This window comes from Acomys minous (assembly GCF_964271855.1).
Source record: "Acomys minous genome assembly, chromosome: 4".
NCBI classification, from domain to species: domain Eukaryota; kingdom Metazoa; phylum Chordata; class Mammalia; order Rodentia; family Muridae; genus Acomys; species Acomys minous.
The window spans coordinates 115,423,820-115,440,086 of record NC_140486.1 but is presented as its reverse complement, the minus strand read 5'-3'; the positions used below and the strand labels follow the sequence as shown (position 1 = coordinate 115,440,086).

The window sequence follows — 16,267 nt, the reverse complement described above, 5'->3', positions numbered from 1 at the left end:
CCCTGCTGTCCTGTCATTGATGTGTCAGGTGTGTGAGTGCTCAACTGCATCCAACACTAGTGAGCATCTTTTTAAAGGGTTCCCCCTTTGTCTGCAAAGTGTGTTTGTGTGGTGCTGATAGAGATGCCTCCACTGCTGGGGACCTCTCTAGGCTGCCTCACTTTCCTAGGAGTGTGCATCCTAGAGGATTCCACTAACTTGGGGTTCGTCTCCAGGGTAACTAAGCCGTAGGGAAATGACCTGTCCTTGTACTGTTCTTTCTTGAGCTGCCAGGAAGGACCCTAATGACTAGTTGCTAGTTATTTGCCTTGGAAGTGTCTTTCAGAGGCCTGATTTAAGGTTCATGAGTAATGGTGTCAATCTTCCTTAGGTTATCACTTTTTCCCCCTTTTAAAAAATGTTAAGGGTGTACACATGCGTGATTATAGGTATGTATGAGGAAGTCAGAGGAGAACTTTGAGGAGACCTGTCCTATCAAACTTGAGTCCTCAGGCTTGTTTGGGAAACCTTTTTTTCTTTTTCTTTCTTTCTTTCTTTCTTTTTTTTTTAAACTAGCTGAGCCATATGGTAGACTTGGCTTGCCACTTTCCCTGATTGTAGGAGTTTCCCCTGGTGCCACTGCAGAAACAAGGAGTGCTTGAAGTGAAAGTGCGTCTTGGACCTGAGGTTAGGCTAGACCCTGGAGGTCAGGATCCTCAGGGAGGAGGAAGTTGATGGGATGGGCAGCTAGTATGTCTACGGATCTCCATAGTCAGTTGGCAGCAACCACTAGCACCATGAAAGAGCCCTTCCTCTCCAAGCCCCCAAAGCAGATGGTTTTCACTAGGCTACAAGCAGGCAAGCTGACATGTGACGATTTAGGATTGGCATCTGCCTCTCTTCTTAGGTCATGTGCCTTTAAGAGCATCTTTCTCAAAAGCTGCAAAGCATCTTCTGGTCCCCAGAGTGTTTCAGCCTTTGGGGTTCATTGCTATGCCAGGTTAGAATCCGTGCAACTTAATCTTCACGTTGAGCTTGAGCTGTGGGCAGCTGGAGTAATGGAAATAACGGGGTTATTTTCATCTCCTCAAATTAGTGTAGACCTCCATAAGGACACAGATAATGGGCCCTCTCGCATAGCTTCTATCAGTAAGCACTAAGCTCTGCTGCCACAGCTGAGAGAAAGCATTATCCAGAGACTGCTTGCAGGAGAGTCTCTGCTGACAGCAGTACTTGCATCTTTCTACAGGACCCTGGACAAGCGGGGAGGCCTTACTCCTTTTGCAAGGTGACCTGTAATACATTTGCCACTGGGTCTGGGACCCACTCGAGGTCAGAAGCCACGGGCTCTGAGCTCCAGCCCTATGCTTCTCCAACCCAGAGCCAACCTCTTTGTAATCCTCAAGCACAGTCTCTGGCTTCTAGAGTGACAACCACTGTTGGCCTCAGCTGGGAAGTGTCTTTACCCAAGGCACAGTCTGGGACCACAAGTTTCCTTTTCAGCGACACCATTAATTCATTCACTCTGCCTCCTGTCCCTGGAGCCCCTGGGCTTCCTCACAGGCCTTCTGCTAAAGCATTGGATGGCCTAGTTTCTCCTCTGAAAATTGCCACGCTACCCCAAGTCTCTGATTCTGTGTTTTCTATAATAGCCACATTAAGTGGCCGTGAACTTGATGGCTGAAAAGAACATACAAAACTGTGCTTTGCCATGGGTTGGATGTCCCAAGCGGGGTTCCTGGGGCTCAACTCAGGCTTTCAACGAACAGGGTTGTGCTTTGTAACGACTATTCTTGGTGCTCACCTGGACTGCGTCTTGAATTAACTGGACCCCGAGCAGCTGGGCGCATGTGTGAAGGATTTCCCCCCCCCCCCTTAATTAAATCATTTGAAGTGGGAAGAACCACTTTTCATCTCTTAAAGTAAGAGGATAAACATTTCATCTGAGCTACACCTTCTGGCTGGCAGCCTATATAAAGGACGTGGAGGAGCTCGCTTGCTCTGTCTGCTTGCTCTCACACTTGCTGGCAAGTCCATTCCTTCACTGGCACTAGAGCCTACTTCTTCGGGATTCCAGTGTATGCTGAAAACCACCTGAGACATCCAGTCTACTGGGCTGAACAACTACTGCATTCTTGGACCTTTCATTGGTAGACAGTCATTGTTGGACTACCTGGACCACAGTCTGTAAGCCATTCTAAAAAAAAAAAAAAGCCCCTTTATATATCTATATCTATCAATCTATATAGATATAGATTTATTCTATAACTTCTGTTCTTCTAGAGAACCCTGACTAATACAGATTTTGGAGCTGGGCATGGTGCATGGGGCGCATGCTTTTAATCCCAGCACTTAGGAGGCAGAGGCAGGCTGGTCTACAAAGCAAGTTCAGGACAGCCAGGGCTACACAGAGAGACCCTTTTTCAAAAAACAAAAACAACCAAACAAACAAACAAAAAAACAAACAAACAGATTTTGGTACCAGAACTGGTTCTAGAGCAACAAAAATATAAGGATACATTCTTTAAGTATCTGGAACAGGCCTTCCAATTTGCCAACACCTCTCCAATTATTGATGCCTCTCCTAGCAGCGTGGAGAGTACTGAAAGCCCATGATGTGACTATTTTACAAATCTAATGAGTTTTAGGGCTGCCTGGTCTACAGAGCAAGTTCCAGGATAGGCAGGGCTATGCAGAGAAACCCTGTCTAGAAAACATAGGAACAGAAAAAACAAAAACAAAACGAAACAAAAAAACCAAAACAGGCTCTAGGCAGCTCAGCAAAGACCACTGCAATGTACCCTCAACACACACAAGCTACATCTGCTAGTGACAAGGGAGCCTTCCAGTGACCATGCTCTCCACCAGGACCTTCTGCCTCTGTCCTGGCTCTACCCTTGGTGACCACTGAGTATCTAGCCCCTGGCTGAGCTGGCCAGGCAAAACTGAGGCTGGGACCAGCTAGCCATCACTCCTCCCAAGGACTGTCTGCTACAGAGGCAGCACCAACTCACTGTCCTTCCCACCAGTGGATGTGAGTGTGGTGCCTTACTGTGCGCCGGGCAATCAGAGTTGCAATCTGATTCGTGCAACCTCTACCCACTGTCCGTGAGTGAATCCTGCTTCGAGATATTAGTGGCATCACTTAGCACTAGCTGGATTATTTGGTTGGTTGATTCACTTGGTGGGCGTCACTCTTCCTTTGCTATGTGTGAATCCAGACAAGACACCTGACTGTCTGCCTCTCTGTGACACACAGGTCATGTTCAAGACACAATCCCATTGCCATGTGCAAAGAACCTCTCCTGGGCTATCACGCCCTCACTCAGAAACTTTTTTTTTTTAATTTTTATGTTTGTATGTGAATGTTTTTCCTGCCTGTCTGTGGGGTACCATAGAACTCAGAACTGGAGTTACAGATGGTTGAGCCACACCATGTGGGTGCTGGGAATTCAACTCCGGTCCTTTACAAGAGCACCCAGCGCTTTTAACCCTGAGCTATCTCCCCAGCCCAGTAACTTTCTTTAACCTCTCTTCATCCCAAGGCTCTGCTAACCTTGTAAGTGTTGCAGCTTACGGGAAAGGCATCTCCTACAGATCCATTACAGCTCTGCTTCAGCTGTGGCAGAAGGCTCAGCAAAACAAGTGTAACAAACAGCTCTGCCCAGAGAAAGTGTTATGCTCTGCTCTGAGAGGTATCCTGGCAGTAGGGAGCCAAGGAATACCACAACATCACTCCGCACAGAAGGCATGGTTTGTATAGTCTCTGTGGTGAGCTCAGAGATTGGTGGGATTCTGTTTCTTGGTGGTGGTTTTGTGCTTGTGGTTAAGTCAGGGTCAGGGTGGTTTTTTTTTCCCCTTTGGCCCTTTTACCCTACAACCCTCAACCCTATATTGTTGCCTTTTGCCCCTCATAACCCCTCATAATGCCCATCTATCCATCCTCTCTCCAAACGGGTAGCTCTTTATACATCCTGGCCACGTACTACCATGTCAAATGGGCATCACAAACTACCAGGAACACTACTAATGGGTGCCTGAATGCACTTCCCAGGTGATGACACTTCTTGGCGCCTCTGTGATTGGAGGGGAGAATCCTGTGGCTGGTAGGATGGCCCAGTGGTGAAGGCCTTTGCCAGCACAAGCCTGATGACATGACTCCCAGGCCCGAGAGAACCAGCTCTACAAAGTGTTCTTTGATTTCAACAAATGCACCACGGCACATGCACACACACACCCCCATACCCCGCACATGATAATATTAAGTGTAAATTAATATATTTAAATATTATTTAAATATTAATAGATGAATATTTAACATATAATTTAAAATTTTATATATATATAATCTTGAGCTGCCCAGGATAGTGGCATATGCCTTAGTTCCAGCACTCAGGAGGGAGAGGCAAACTGTGAGTCCAAGGGCAGTTTGTTCTACTCAAAGAGTTTCAGGACAGCCTGGGATATATAGAAAAACCCTGTCTCAAAATACAAAACGAATAGACAAATAATTAAGAGTATTAATTAACAAATAATTAAGATAATTAAGAAACAAGTAGTGAGATTATTAATAATAATCTTTTTTCAATGTTTACAATAGACTTTATCTAAAGTGAGGTATCTGCAGAGCCAATGATTCTTAAATTGTGATTCAGGTTGAAATAACTTCATAAAAATATCCTGAGACCAGGCACACCCATAGATCTTACATATAAGATCACTTCTTCGCCCATTCTTTTCTCTCTTTTCTTTCTCCAATAACCTCTTTTAGATAGGGTTCAAGGTAGAATCTGTCCTCCTCATATTTTCCCCACTGCTCTTTAGACCAAGATCGGATGCCTCATAGTCAGGTCCAGGGCTCTCTTAATGTGAAACATTCTCTCATTACAAAGGTCCTCAGGAAGCCTTTTAACGGCCTCTTTTACATCCATCTTTGCCATTGAGCCATCCTACCAGCCACAGGATGATATATTGTATCATCTCACATTAACCCTAGTTTATTGAATCCTGCAGCATTATAATACTATTTTCGAAAACCATCCAGCCACTTGCTTGACACTGCCACAGCAGGTCTGCCCACCATTTTGACCTCTATTGACAATAATCTTAGGGTGGAGAGATAGCTCAGTGGTTAAGAACACTGGCTGCTTTTGCAGAGAACTCCAGTTGGGTTCCCAACACCCACAAAGCTGCTTACAAACATTTGTAACCCTAGTTCTAGGAGATCCAATATCTTCTTCTGTCCTCTGTCAGCTCCAGGCATGCATGTGGTGAGCAAACACACAGACAAAACCACTCATATGTATAATAAAATAAATACTATTTTGTTGTTATTGTTGTTTTCGAGACAGGGTTTCCCTATGTTATCTTGATTATCCTGGACTTGCTTTTTAGACCAGGCTGGCCTCGAACTCACAGCGGTCCACCTGCCTCTGCCTCCAGAGTGCTGGGATTAAAGCATGCTCAAAAAAAAAAAAAAAAAAAAAAAAAAAAAAAAGCCGGGCGTGGTGGCGCACGCCTTTAATCCCAGCACTCGGGAGGCAGAGGCAGGTGGATTGCTGTGAGTTCGAGGCCAGCCTGGTCTACAAAGTGAGTCCAGGATGGCCAAGGCTACACAGAGAAACCCTGTCAATCTTGCAGGCACCCGCGATTTCCTTTTCCTGTCATCCCACTTCCCATCAGCCCACCATTCGTAAACCCATCTCCACTGTGATGTTCCTTGCCACTGCAGGAGCCCCACCTTAGGGAACACAAGCCTCAGCCCCGCCTCTCCCGAGTGCAGCCAGGGGCCTTCGCAGTTCCCGTGGGCTTCTAGAGGCCTGTGCGCGAGCAGGTGCCAACGGTGCCAACGACACCAAGACACCAACGGTGCGTGCGGAGGGCGCCAGAGGGGCTGTCAGGGGAAGGAGGAGCAGCCGCGTCCTGCTGAGCCGCCAAGGGATCAGGCTGGCTAGCGCGGGCCAGGGAGCACAGCACTGAATCTCCAGAGCCCCTGGCCACCATGGCAGTGGTTCACTGTTGGTGGGTGCCCCTCTTGTCTCCAGGCCCAACTGAATTGACCTCCAAGCATCTTAGCTATGCCTGTAGCTGCCTAGGTCCCCACAGGAGCAAAGCCAGCTTCCACTGTTACCCCATAGTGGGGGACCCAGGAGCCATAGTGAAGCTGTCTCAGGGCAAGTGACTTTTCCTTTTCCTTCTGTTGCAGGATCTGGGCAGCACCTTAGCTGCTGTATTCACCATGCTGAGGGAGACTGTGGGCATCCTGCCCAGAGAAACAGGACGCCTACAGGAGCATGCCCACCTTCACCAACGTGAGTGCTCTGTGGGAGAAGGGCCAGACTGAAGAACCTGGAAATGGGAAGTCAAATGCCCTTCCTGTTTCTCCCTGCAGTGCTCCCAGACAGCTTCTGCTGGCTTGGACTGGTAGTTGAGGAGGAACCACCCAGTCCATAGAACTGAAATCTAGCCCTTAGCATCCGTGCTTACAGAGGGATTCTGGACAAAGGCAGTAGAGGGAGCAAAAGGCCATTGCCTATGGGATGGAATATAAGAGCTTTGGGGCTGGCCTTGAGCCCAAACTCCTATTTGTTTTCTAGCTAAGGACGTGGTGGGAACTTGAAACCTGAGACTTCCAGAAAATCCTGGTCACCAGCTGGTGCCTCCTCACTCAGAAACCCCACAGGTCCTACCAACACTAGACCCTTACTTTTTCTCCTATAGCTTTGCCTTGGCTCAAGACCCATCTGCACCAGTGCTCTGGGCCCTGGGAGTTCTTTTGGAGGCCTGGCTGTCCCTGTGCTCTGCAAGAGCAGACAAGATGTGGGTCTTGCTTGGGCCCCAAACAGGCCTGAACCTTGGCATGAAGGAGGAGGATACTGGAATCATCTGTACATCCCGTTTAGGGATGCTGCGAACAAATCACTGGGGACAACCCTTGTGGTGAGCAGGAGGAGTTTCAGCGGGAAGCTCAGCCTAGTCCTGGGGAGGGGCCCACAGCCTCTTCAGAACGTAATTTCAAAGGGGATGACACTTCCCAAAACATCAGTGTGTCAGACACAAGGCCGGGACAGGATAAATGAACAGGGTTAAAGTTGAGGAAAAGCTGAATTCCCTCCGACAGGCAGGCCCCAAAGAAGGCTGCCTGAAGGACGTGTAGCCCACGAGCCCTGCAAGATTTGGAGGGCTTGAGGGTGGCAGAGGGGACTGGGTTTGCCTTTCGCAACCCAGTGGTTTGATTTCCACAGTTAAGTTCCTAGAGTAATTTGGTCCCTGAGATGAAGCTCCTGTTCTCCAAACATGGAAGGGAAATGGGGGAAGCACACAAGGCTTCTCTATGGAGGGGTTTGGGCTGTGTCAGGAGGGTTCGGCAATGTTGTCTTCCTTGGCTCCACTGACGACGACGACTCCTTTCCCGCTGGGTACAGAGCTTCTGCACGCTGGACCCTGATCTTCTGTGAAGGTCTCTGGCAGCAGCTTCCTCAGACCTGGCTGGGTCTAGGCAGACTTCATCCCATCCAGCTATGCTTCCCACTGTCCCTTAGTGGGGACTCCAGGGGGCAGTGCCACAGCACCAGTAGGATGTGGTGTGGTGTGCCTGCATACATAAACCCTCATGGCCTTCACCCTGTGTAAGAAACTCAGTCAGATCTGTCTGTTGCTATGTAACAAACTGCCCCCCCCCCAACACAGTTTAGCATCTTAAACAGATTCCAGGCTTGGGGATGGGGGTGGGGGTTAGGGACCAAGTGGTTAGTAGAATTGCTGCCTGGTGGTGTCTCACAAGGCTCCAGTCTGAGTGTGCTTAGGCTGTGGTCTCTCAGGTGAAGGTGATGCTGGCATGCTCACACAAAATGCAGCTGACAAATTTCAGTTCCTCTCCAGCAAACCTAGAGGCCTAGCTTGCCTAGAGGCCTCACTTTGTTCTTTGCAAAGGCCTATCCACAGTGTGCCTCCCAATATGACAGGTGTTTTCCCATCTGATTAAGCAAGCAAGCAAGAGCAAATGAAGTGGCCTCTCATCCATCTGACTTTTTTTTTTTTTCTGTTTTAAGTTCAAGATCATAGTTGAGGAAGCAGGTCCACACGGGAGTACATATCCCAGGAAGGGTGATATTGCGGGTCATCTCCACAGCCTGCCATGACACTTTCCAAACTCTTAATGTCCTCAGGTGTCTTGGAGTGGGTCTTACCAGGACCAGGGCACAACACTGTGTTCAGCATCTTGTTATCAGCACTCTAGTCCTGATAGAGCCTGAGCTATACCCTGGGGGGTCACAGGTACATTCCTGTTAGAGCTTCCTCTGGTCTACGCTGAGTCCTTTCCAAGGCAGCTGGTTCCCTTGAATCTCTCTGAGTGACATAAAGCATCTAAAGCTGGGTTGCCAGGCTGTCCCTCCCAGAGCAAACTTGGACCCTCAGTTGATACGGCAAGAGATCCCTGAGTAGACTGGGGAAGGTGATAAGAGTGGAAGGCGGGAGAAGTTTGCCTTGGTGTCCTGTATCCACAGGGGTCAAGATCAGGTACACCTCGATATGGGGCCCCTCAAGGCTCCCTAAGGCTTCGATGAGGTCCACACTCCCTTCACGCCTTCCTTCGAGCCATTGGTTCTGCAAGAGGCTGTCCCATCATCCCCATGGCAATCTCTGGTAACTTCGTTTAGAATTTCTCTGCTCAAGCTCCATGAAGAGCTGGCACCTCTGGCTTTGTTTATGGAAGTAATAAACTCAATGAGGGACTGTTTGTACTGGGGATAAAACTTAGGTGGTTATACATGAGAAACAGTATCCACTGTCACCAAGTTACACCCTTGCCTGAAGCTCATAGCTCTTCCCTGCCTTGCCCTGTGTTGGACAAAATGGAAAATTGGAACATCCAGAGGAGCGATACCTTGATTTTAGAGTTACACTGTACCTTCCCTTGCCCGGTGCCTAATTCCTTTATACCCCTGTCCTGCTGCTCCAGATTTTTGAGCCGGAAGTACCTTGACCATCCTTAGACTCAGTAAAAAGGAAGGAACTCATCTGGGTTTCTTCACCAGCTCTCCAAAAGTCCAGCATTTGAAGACAGCCATGAAACTGTCTTCTGTTCAAGCACACAGCAAAGCTGAGATACATCACTTGTATGTGTACACAGGAATGTACCATAGAGATGTAGAAACATTTAATTGAATAACAGCAGCAAGCAATGAGTAATCTGAAATAAACTCACTCCTCTACACCTGAGAGGAGCACAAAAACAATAATTCTGTGCTTTGAAGAAGCTGGCTCTTGCTTTCTCACCAGCACTTACAATTCTCACAGGACTCCATTCTTGGACCATGTTGCTATGGTGACGGTTTTGTGACATGCATACGCTAGGCACCATGATCACATACTCAAGGATCCTGAACTTGTAACTCTAATGTGTATTTGATCACATTTCACCAGTTAAGATGGTGGCACGTGGTGTCTGTAATCCCAACACTTGGAAGACTGAGGCAGGAGCATTGCTCCAGGTTTCAGGCCTGGTCTACATGGTAAACTTTGACTTGGGTTACACAGTAGGACCTCATCTCAACAAACAAGTCAACTAAGAGTATTTACCTAATATAGCTCAATATATAGATAGCTTTTGGCGCCACAATCCAATTTGTTGGCATTTTCCAACAAATAAAAACCTGTGTCCACCAGATGCATAGGAATGTTTATAAGCAGCATGGTGGGTAGTAGCTCCAGACATGTCAGAACCCGCATGTCCACTAAGAGCAGATAGACAAAGAGTGGTACATCTAATTGAGTGGACCACAGTCTTGACAGCATCAGTGTCACAAAGACGATGAAGGAAGGTCAGCTGAAAGAAGGAAGGGAGGATACAGGATTGTAAAATAAAGGTAGATTATTGAATCTACTAACTTCAAAAATTCTACATTGGTATTGTAGATTGATGGAAATTTAAGACTTTTGATTGATGGAAATTTAAGACTTCAACTTTTGCTTCACATTGATATGAACTTAAATTGTACATTCCATTCATTTTTGCCTTATGTATTGTAAAATGTTGACAAAATATTGTATATTGTATGTTAGAAATTTACGTTCTTTTTGTTCAGTGTTTATTTGATGTATTATTCATGTACCACTAATGTCTTATAAAAAACTGTTTGGAATCATCGGGGATAAAAGTTGGTATTTAGTTATGTAAAAATCCTATTAGATACTCACTTTGTTATAGAGCAGGTTTGTTTAATAGCTCGTATATGTCTTCAAAGAAATAGATTAATAACTGTAAGAATAGATAGATTTGCTCTTCAGAGATCCACAGAATATGGCATTTAATGATGAGGGCTTTCCTGACAGAGAGAGACATCCGCTCCTGGCTGCCTCTCCATTTACATCATTGAAGATGGGGGCTTCAAGAGACGCTGGTGACAAAATAGTCACTAGACGAAAAAACTGCTCTACTACTGCTCTTATCTCTACTGCTGATGACAAGATGATTGTCTACAATGATCAACAAAGATGCTGAAAAGATGACTGTCCAGCTTTAAAGAGAATAGATGGACCAGACCGTCGGATTTCCTGCTTCAAAAAGCAGTTCATTAGATGTTTTGGGCAGATAAGGCTGAAGACTGATTGCCCCAATGAAGGAGAGAATTCGGTAAATATCCAGGCAGTCTGCTCTCTCTGTACTCTGCAACTTGGAAGTTGTCTGCCAGCACTTCCTTTATTAGATAGATTTTCCTTCTTGGGTCTCTGATGGTATTAAAGACTAGATAGCCACAGTGTTACTAAAAGCTTTAGTAGATTAATAATTACAATTTCTCATGAAAGAAAAGGACTCTCTTTGGTAGGATAGTGGTATACTTTCCCTTAGGTTAACAAGTATAAAAGGACTTTGTTATGTCTTTTTGTATGTCCTGATGAGTATGTATATATGTATATATGTGTATATAGTTCTTAATTTTTTAAAAGAAAAAGGGGATGTGTGGCAAAGATTAAGCTTTGTCACAGGTGGAAGCAGTCTTAGCAGGCTTTACCCTTGGGGCAAGCCATGAATACCTTGTGACAGACTGTTTGGAGCCTTCCTGGGCTTGGAATTCAGGAAGCCGACCTGGGACCCCTACCGTGGCTATTGTTTTCCTAATTGACCCTCGAAGGGAGAAGGAGACCGCCCTTTGCTTGTGACTGGGAAGGTGGGGAAAAGAAAAACAACAGGTGAAGGCGAGCAGGGCGCGCGGAGAGAGAGGAAGGGACCGGACCAGCTCGCGGGACAGAGACACCTAAGGACCCGTCCTGAAAAACGGATTCCAGAAGGTTTACTCTTCTGTCCCTTTAACCTTTTTTTTCCTTCTTGTATATGCTAGTTGGGTTGTTTAATAAAGTTTAATTGTTAATAAACAGAGCCAACAGTTTTCTGTCTTGGCTTATTAAAGCCTTGCAGTTCAGGGCCAGACAAACTCCACAGCAGAGTGCTAATAGTGATCTCGGAGGCCTTGGCTGCAATGTGTGTGTGTGTGTGTGCAGATGGCACTGAATTTTTTTTCTCGATCTTTGTTATATGGATGTTTTTGGCTTATGAAAGTCACTCAGCTTTATAATTACTATCCATGCACTTTCTGTAAAGTTTGACTTCAAAGTTTAACCGCACACCTGTTAGAATGGTTAAAATCCAGAACACTAGAACAAATGCTGGCAAGGATATGGGAGAGCAGACACTCCCATAATGGAGTGTAAAATGGAACAGCTATGTTGGAACACACTCATTTCTTCCAAAAAGTATGCTTTTACTATATAATCCAACAAATGCACTCTTGTCTACCTGAAGAAGCAGACAACATTAAGTCCACACAAATGTCTGCACATGGACATTGTGATGGGGTTGTCACTGGCTGTCACCTTCACTGGATTAACATGTCTACAAAGTTAGTAAAATGCATTGGCGGGGGCAAGAAAGAGTGTGTTCTGAAACAATTAGACTATGAGGCTCTGACCTAATGACGGGTTTAACTCATTGGCAGGTTTACCACTTTAATAGATTGTTGGCAGGTGGTGGGGCGGTGGAAAGCGGAGGAAGTAGGTCCCTGGGGGGCTGGTCCTTTGGGATTATATGTTGTCCTGGTCCCTTCCTGTTGCTGTTCTACTCTGCTTCCTATTCACCATGAAGAGCCTCCTCTGCCACATACGCCCATTGCTGTGACTTTCTGCCCAAGTATATTGGGCTAAGCAACAGACTAAAGGAAAGACAGGCAGTGGAGAAAAATGGAATCTGTCAGGCACTGGAGGTGCTCTGAGTATCCATGAGCGAATCTAGGGACTTCTGGGACCCAGAGATCTAGAGATGGTAGGAAAATTAAATTATGTCCAAAGGAGCAGCAATCCAAACCTGAAGTGGACGAGATTATGAAGGATAAAAGAATAGAAGAGAACTTGGGATCAAATCAGAATTCCAATTGCCAGGAGCGGTGACACAGTCCTGTACATAATCCTAGCATTGGAGAGGTGGAAGCAGTGTGAGTTCAAGTCCAGTCTGCTCACCCAGCAAGTTCTTTTCTCCACAAAAGATAATTCCATCAAATAACAGCCAGACAGAGCTATAGAGACAAGGTTTTGTTAAAGGGTTCTTTTTTAAAATTACTTTTTACTTTTTATTTTTGAGACAGGATATCATTAAATTACCTCGTGTGGACTTAACTTTGTCATGACTTTTTATAATTTATTCAGATTACATCCCGATTGTTCTCCTCCTCCCCCCCTTTTCACCCTATTCTCCTCCCCTAGACCTGTGACAGAAGGGAACCTATTCAGATCTAGCCAATAGACAGTTCATTCTCCACGGTTGTGGGGAGAGCAGGGACTGCCTCTGACAAGAACTCTGGCGCCCCCTATTTGACCACTTCCCCTTGGTGGGGATGCCTGGTGGCACTCAGAGGAAGGGGAAGCGGGCTACCCTGCTCCCGGGTGGTCAGAGGCTTTTGTGCCTGCTCCATCGCACTGGGAACAGCGGACAGGTGCGGACCTGCCGCCCTACCACTTGCATCTTCCATGACTTAATTTTCCTACCGTCTCTAGATCTCTAGGTTCCATTAAGTCCCTAGACTAGCCTGTGAATGCTCAGAGCACCTCAAGTCCCTGACAGAATCTATTGTCTCCATTGCATGTCTTTCCTCTTGTCTGTTTATTGGTCCAATCTACCTGGGCAGAAAAAATCACGGCAATGGGTGTATGTGTTAGAGAAGGTTCTATATTTCATGGTGAACAGGAAACGCCCGGCAGAAGCACAGGAGACCGCGCGAGTGCAAGGATGACTGCCACGTGTCGTGTGGGCCAAAAGCCCGTCAGGACTTCAAGCTCTGCGCCACTACTCCACTCGTCCTAGGAGACCCTATATCAATATGTCAAGGGACACAGATGCCCAGGCAAGAAGTGCCTGTGCGCGTGCGCAGCCCACCCCCGCCCCGCCTCCGCGCGTAGCACTCTGGGGCGGCGGCTGCGCGGCGCGCGATTGGCAGGGTCTCCCGCGGTGACTGACGGCGCCGCCGCCGCCGCCGCCGCTGCCGCCACCACCCAAGGTAGCGCGGGGCCTCCGCTCCACCGCTCCGCCGCCATGGACCTGTTCGGGGACCTGCCGGAGCCCGAGCGCGCGCCGCGCCCGCCTGCCGGTAAGCGGCGCGGGGAAGAGGGCGGCGCCGGGGTGCGCGGCCTCCGCCATCTTCGCGCTACCGCTGCCTCAGTCTCGGCCTGTGCCTCCCGGGGGCCTCAGCGACCGCGCGGTCCCTGTCCGGGCCTCGCGTAGCTCACGCACGAAGCCCCGCGCCGAAGGGTCGGGGCACGCTGGGTTTAATTTGGCCACAGCAAGACTCCCAGCCGGGTGCTCTGGTCTCGGGCCTAACTGCCTGCTGGAAACCCCGAGAACTTAGACAAGTTTCTACTCCCGGTCCCTCGATGCCGGGCGCCTGCACGGCTAACCCAGGGTGCTCCGGCCGGCCAGCCCGGGGGACGGGGGCGGGCGGGGGGCTGTATGCAGCCTACGTTTGAGGAACGTCTTTGGCAGGGAATAGGAAGGTAGAGAGGACCCAGCCTTTGCCGCCAGGGCGTTCAGTTCTGATTGCAAATGCCGAGGTTAAAAACCATGGGAACGCCAAGCTTCCAGTGGATCGGAATCTCAAGTCCTGTGAGAGAGACTGGGGAAGGAGGCGGCTTTTAGAGAGGGCTTCCCGAGATGGAGAAGCTTATGGTTTTCAGAGAAAACAACAAGGTGTTCAAAAGGGGGAGGGGTTCAGATCTCCAGTTTGGTGGAGCGGGGGGGGGGGGGGTCGTGTCCTCTGCCCCCCCCCCCCCGGTGGCACGGAGGAGTGCTGGGACCTGGGGTCATGAGAAGGTATTGTTCTGTCCTTTTCACGGCCTATGCTTTGGTTTCTCACCAGCGCACCTCCAGACTTTATTTGAGATGCTTTGTAGCGTCATCTATTTGCTTCTGGTAATGGCACCGTTACTTAACTCCCACGAACCCACTCTGGTGGAGCCCGAGCTTCTAAATAACTAGGCCCTGAGCCTGTGAAGTTGACCTGGCCATTCTTTTTAAGATAACCACCGTTGCAGTTGTGAGTAAAGCTAGCTTTATACAGGGAGTCTTAATCAGTCACTGGAGTAGACACTGTAGCTAAGTGTGCTTGGTGCGGAGTTTGGATTACCAGCTATGCCTGGAGATCTGTCATCATTCATAGTTCCTATTGATTTTTATCCAAACTTAATTTGGGTCTTCTCTGAGATCAGGCCTCTCTTGACGTGACATAAAACCTTACAACTCCATACTAAAACTTGGGGACTTAGCTGATCCAATGCAGAGGGCCCATTCCTGCGCCTCTCCTCTGCCCTTCCCCACCCTACCCCTTACCCCCAAGTTTAGCTTTCACCCAGACTGACCTGCTTGCATAGAGGCTGTGTGATACTTAAAATCCTTTGCCTCTAGGAGTGAGTTTAGGAACTGCTGCTGGCCAGGAGGATGCTGACACTGTCATAATGTATTCTTGAAGTTTTAAAACAAAGAAGACTGGTTTCCAGAATCTGTGGCGGACAGAAAGCTGAGGGCTAAATACTGAAGAGACTAGCAGAATTGAGATTCAAAGTTACTGTAGCAAGCTGTTGAAACAGATTAGGTGGCCTCCCCTCTCCCCACCTGTAATCTCAGCACTCTATAGAAGGGAGGATGTTGAGTTCCAGGCCAGTTTGGACCACATAATGACACTTTGTTTCAAAAAACAGCAACAGTGCTAGCAAAATAGCTACATCACACCCCAAAAAGAAGACATTTTGTTTTAATGTGCACAGGTGTTTTGCCTGCGCTACTTGTGTCTGGCCCTACGCAGACCCAGAAGAAAGGAGTAGGATCCCTTGGAAATAGAGCCACAGTTGTGAGCTGCCATTTCTGTGCTGGGAATTGAACCTAGCTCCTCTGGAAGAGCAGCCAATGCTTTTAACTGCTGGGCCATCATCTCTAGCTCCAAGATGATGATTTAAAAATTAATACTATGATTTTAAAAATTAATTTGCATACTATACTGTTTACCTATAGCTGATGGTAAGACCTGGGAGAATGGAGCTGATAAAAGAGGTTGACTAATGTCTCATGTTATATAGCCAACTTTATTCAGAGCATTAGACAATTTATTCTGAGGGCTAAGGATCTCATGAGTAAAGTGTACAATCACAAGAACAAGCTGCACTTGGCAAAAATGTGCCAAGTTTACATAGAGGCATGTAAACATTTAATTGACTAACAGCAGTAAGCAATAATGGGTAATCTGAAATAAACTCACTCCTATCCTCTACACCTGGGAGGAACACAAAAACACACTCCAAGAACAGTTCTGTGCTTTGAAGAAGCTGAGTTCACAAGATTCCTGTTTTGTTTTCCCACAAGCAAGCAGAATTCTCAGACTCCATTCTTGGACCATGTTCGGATACCCTACTTTGTTTCAGTAGCTCATGTGGGTTGCTAAGTAGTCAGAAAGTTGACCAAATTGCATGTATGACGGATTAGCGTAACAAAAGTTTCAAAATAGTATATAAAAAAATTAAAAATCTAGTCATTTTCACATACTAGAAAGACCTGTCTGGCAAATGGAACGTGACCGTGTCTTCTAATCCAGCTTGTACCTTCTGGAATTATTGGTATATACTGGTGGTGCCTCCTGCAGGTACTGCATGAATTAAAGAGTACCTGTACATTGTGAAACACATGGCCCAGGCTGGAGCAAATGGTCAGGGCTTTGTAGATGTTGGCTAGTAACATCCATGGGATCTGCACTGT

General features: G+C 47.3%; 1 protein-coding gene across 3 annotated transcripts in view; it reads left to right on the top strand.

Moving 5' to 3' along the window:
• Positions 1-13,425: 13,425 nt before the first annotated feature.
• ILKAP (ILK associated serine/threonine phosphatase) overlaps positions 13,426-16,267 on the top strand; it is a 28,063-nt gene continuing 25,221 nt past the window's right edge. For all 3 annotated transcript variants that reach the window (XM_084780483.1, XM_084780484.1, XM_084780482.1), the window contains exon 1: positions 13,426-13,616. In XM_084780483.1, coding sequence (XP_084636609.1) covers positions 13,562-13,616 — 55 coding nt within the window. In that variant the 5' untranslated portion in view covers positions 13,426-13,561. The remainder of the gene's footprint in view (positions 13,617-16,267) is intronic.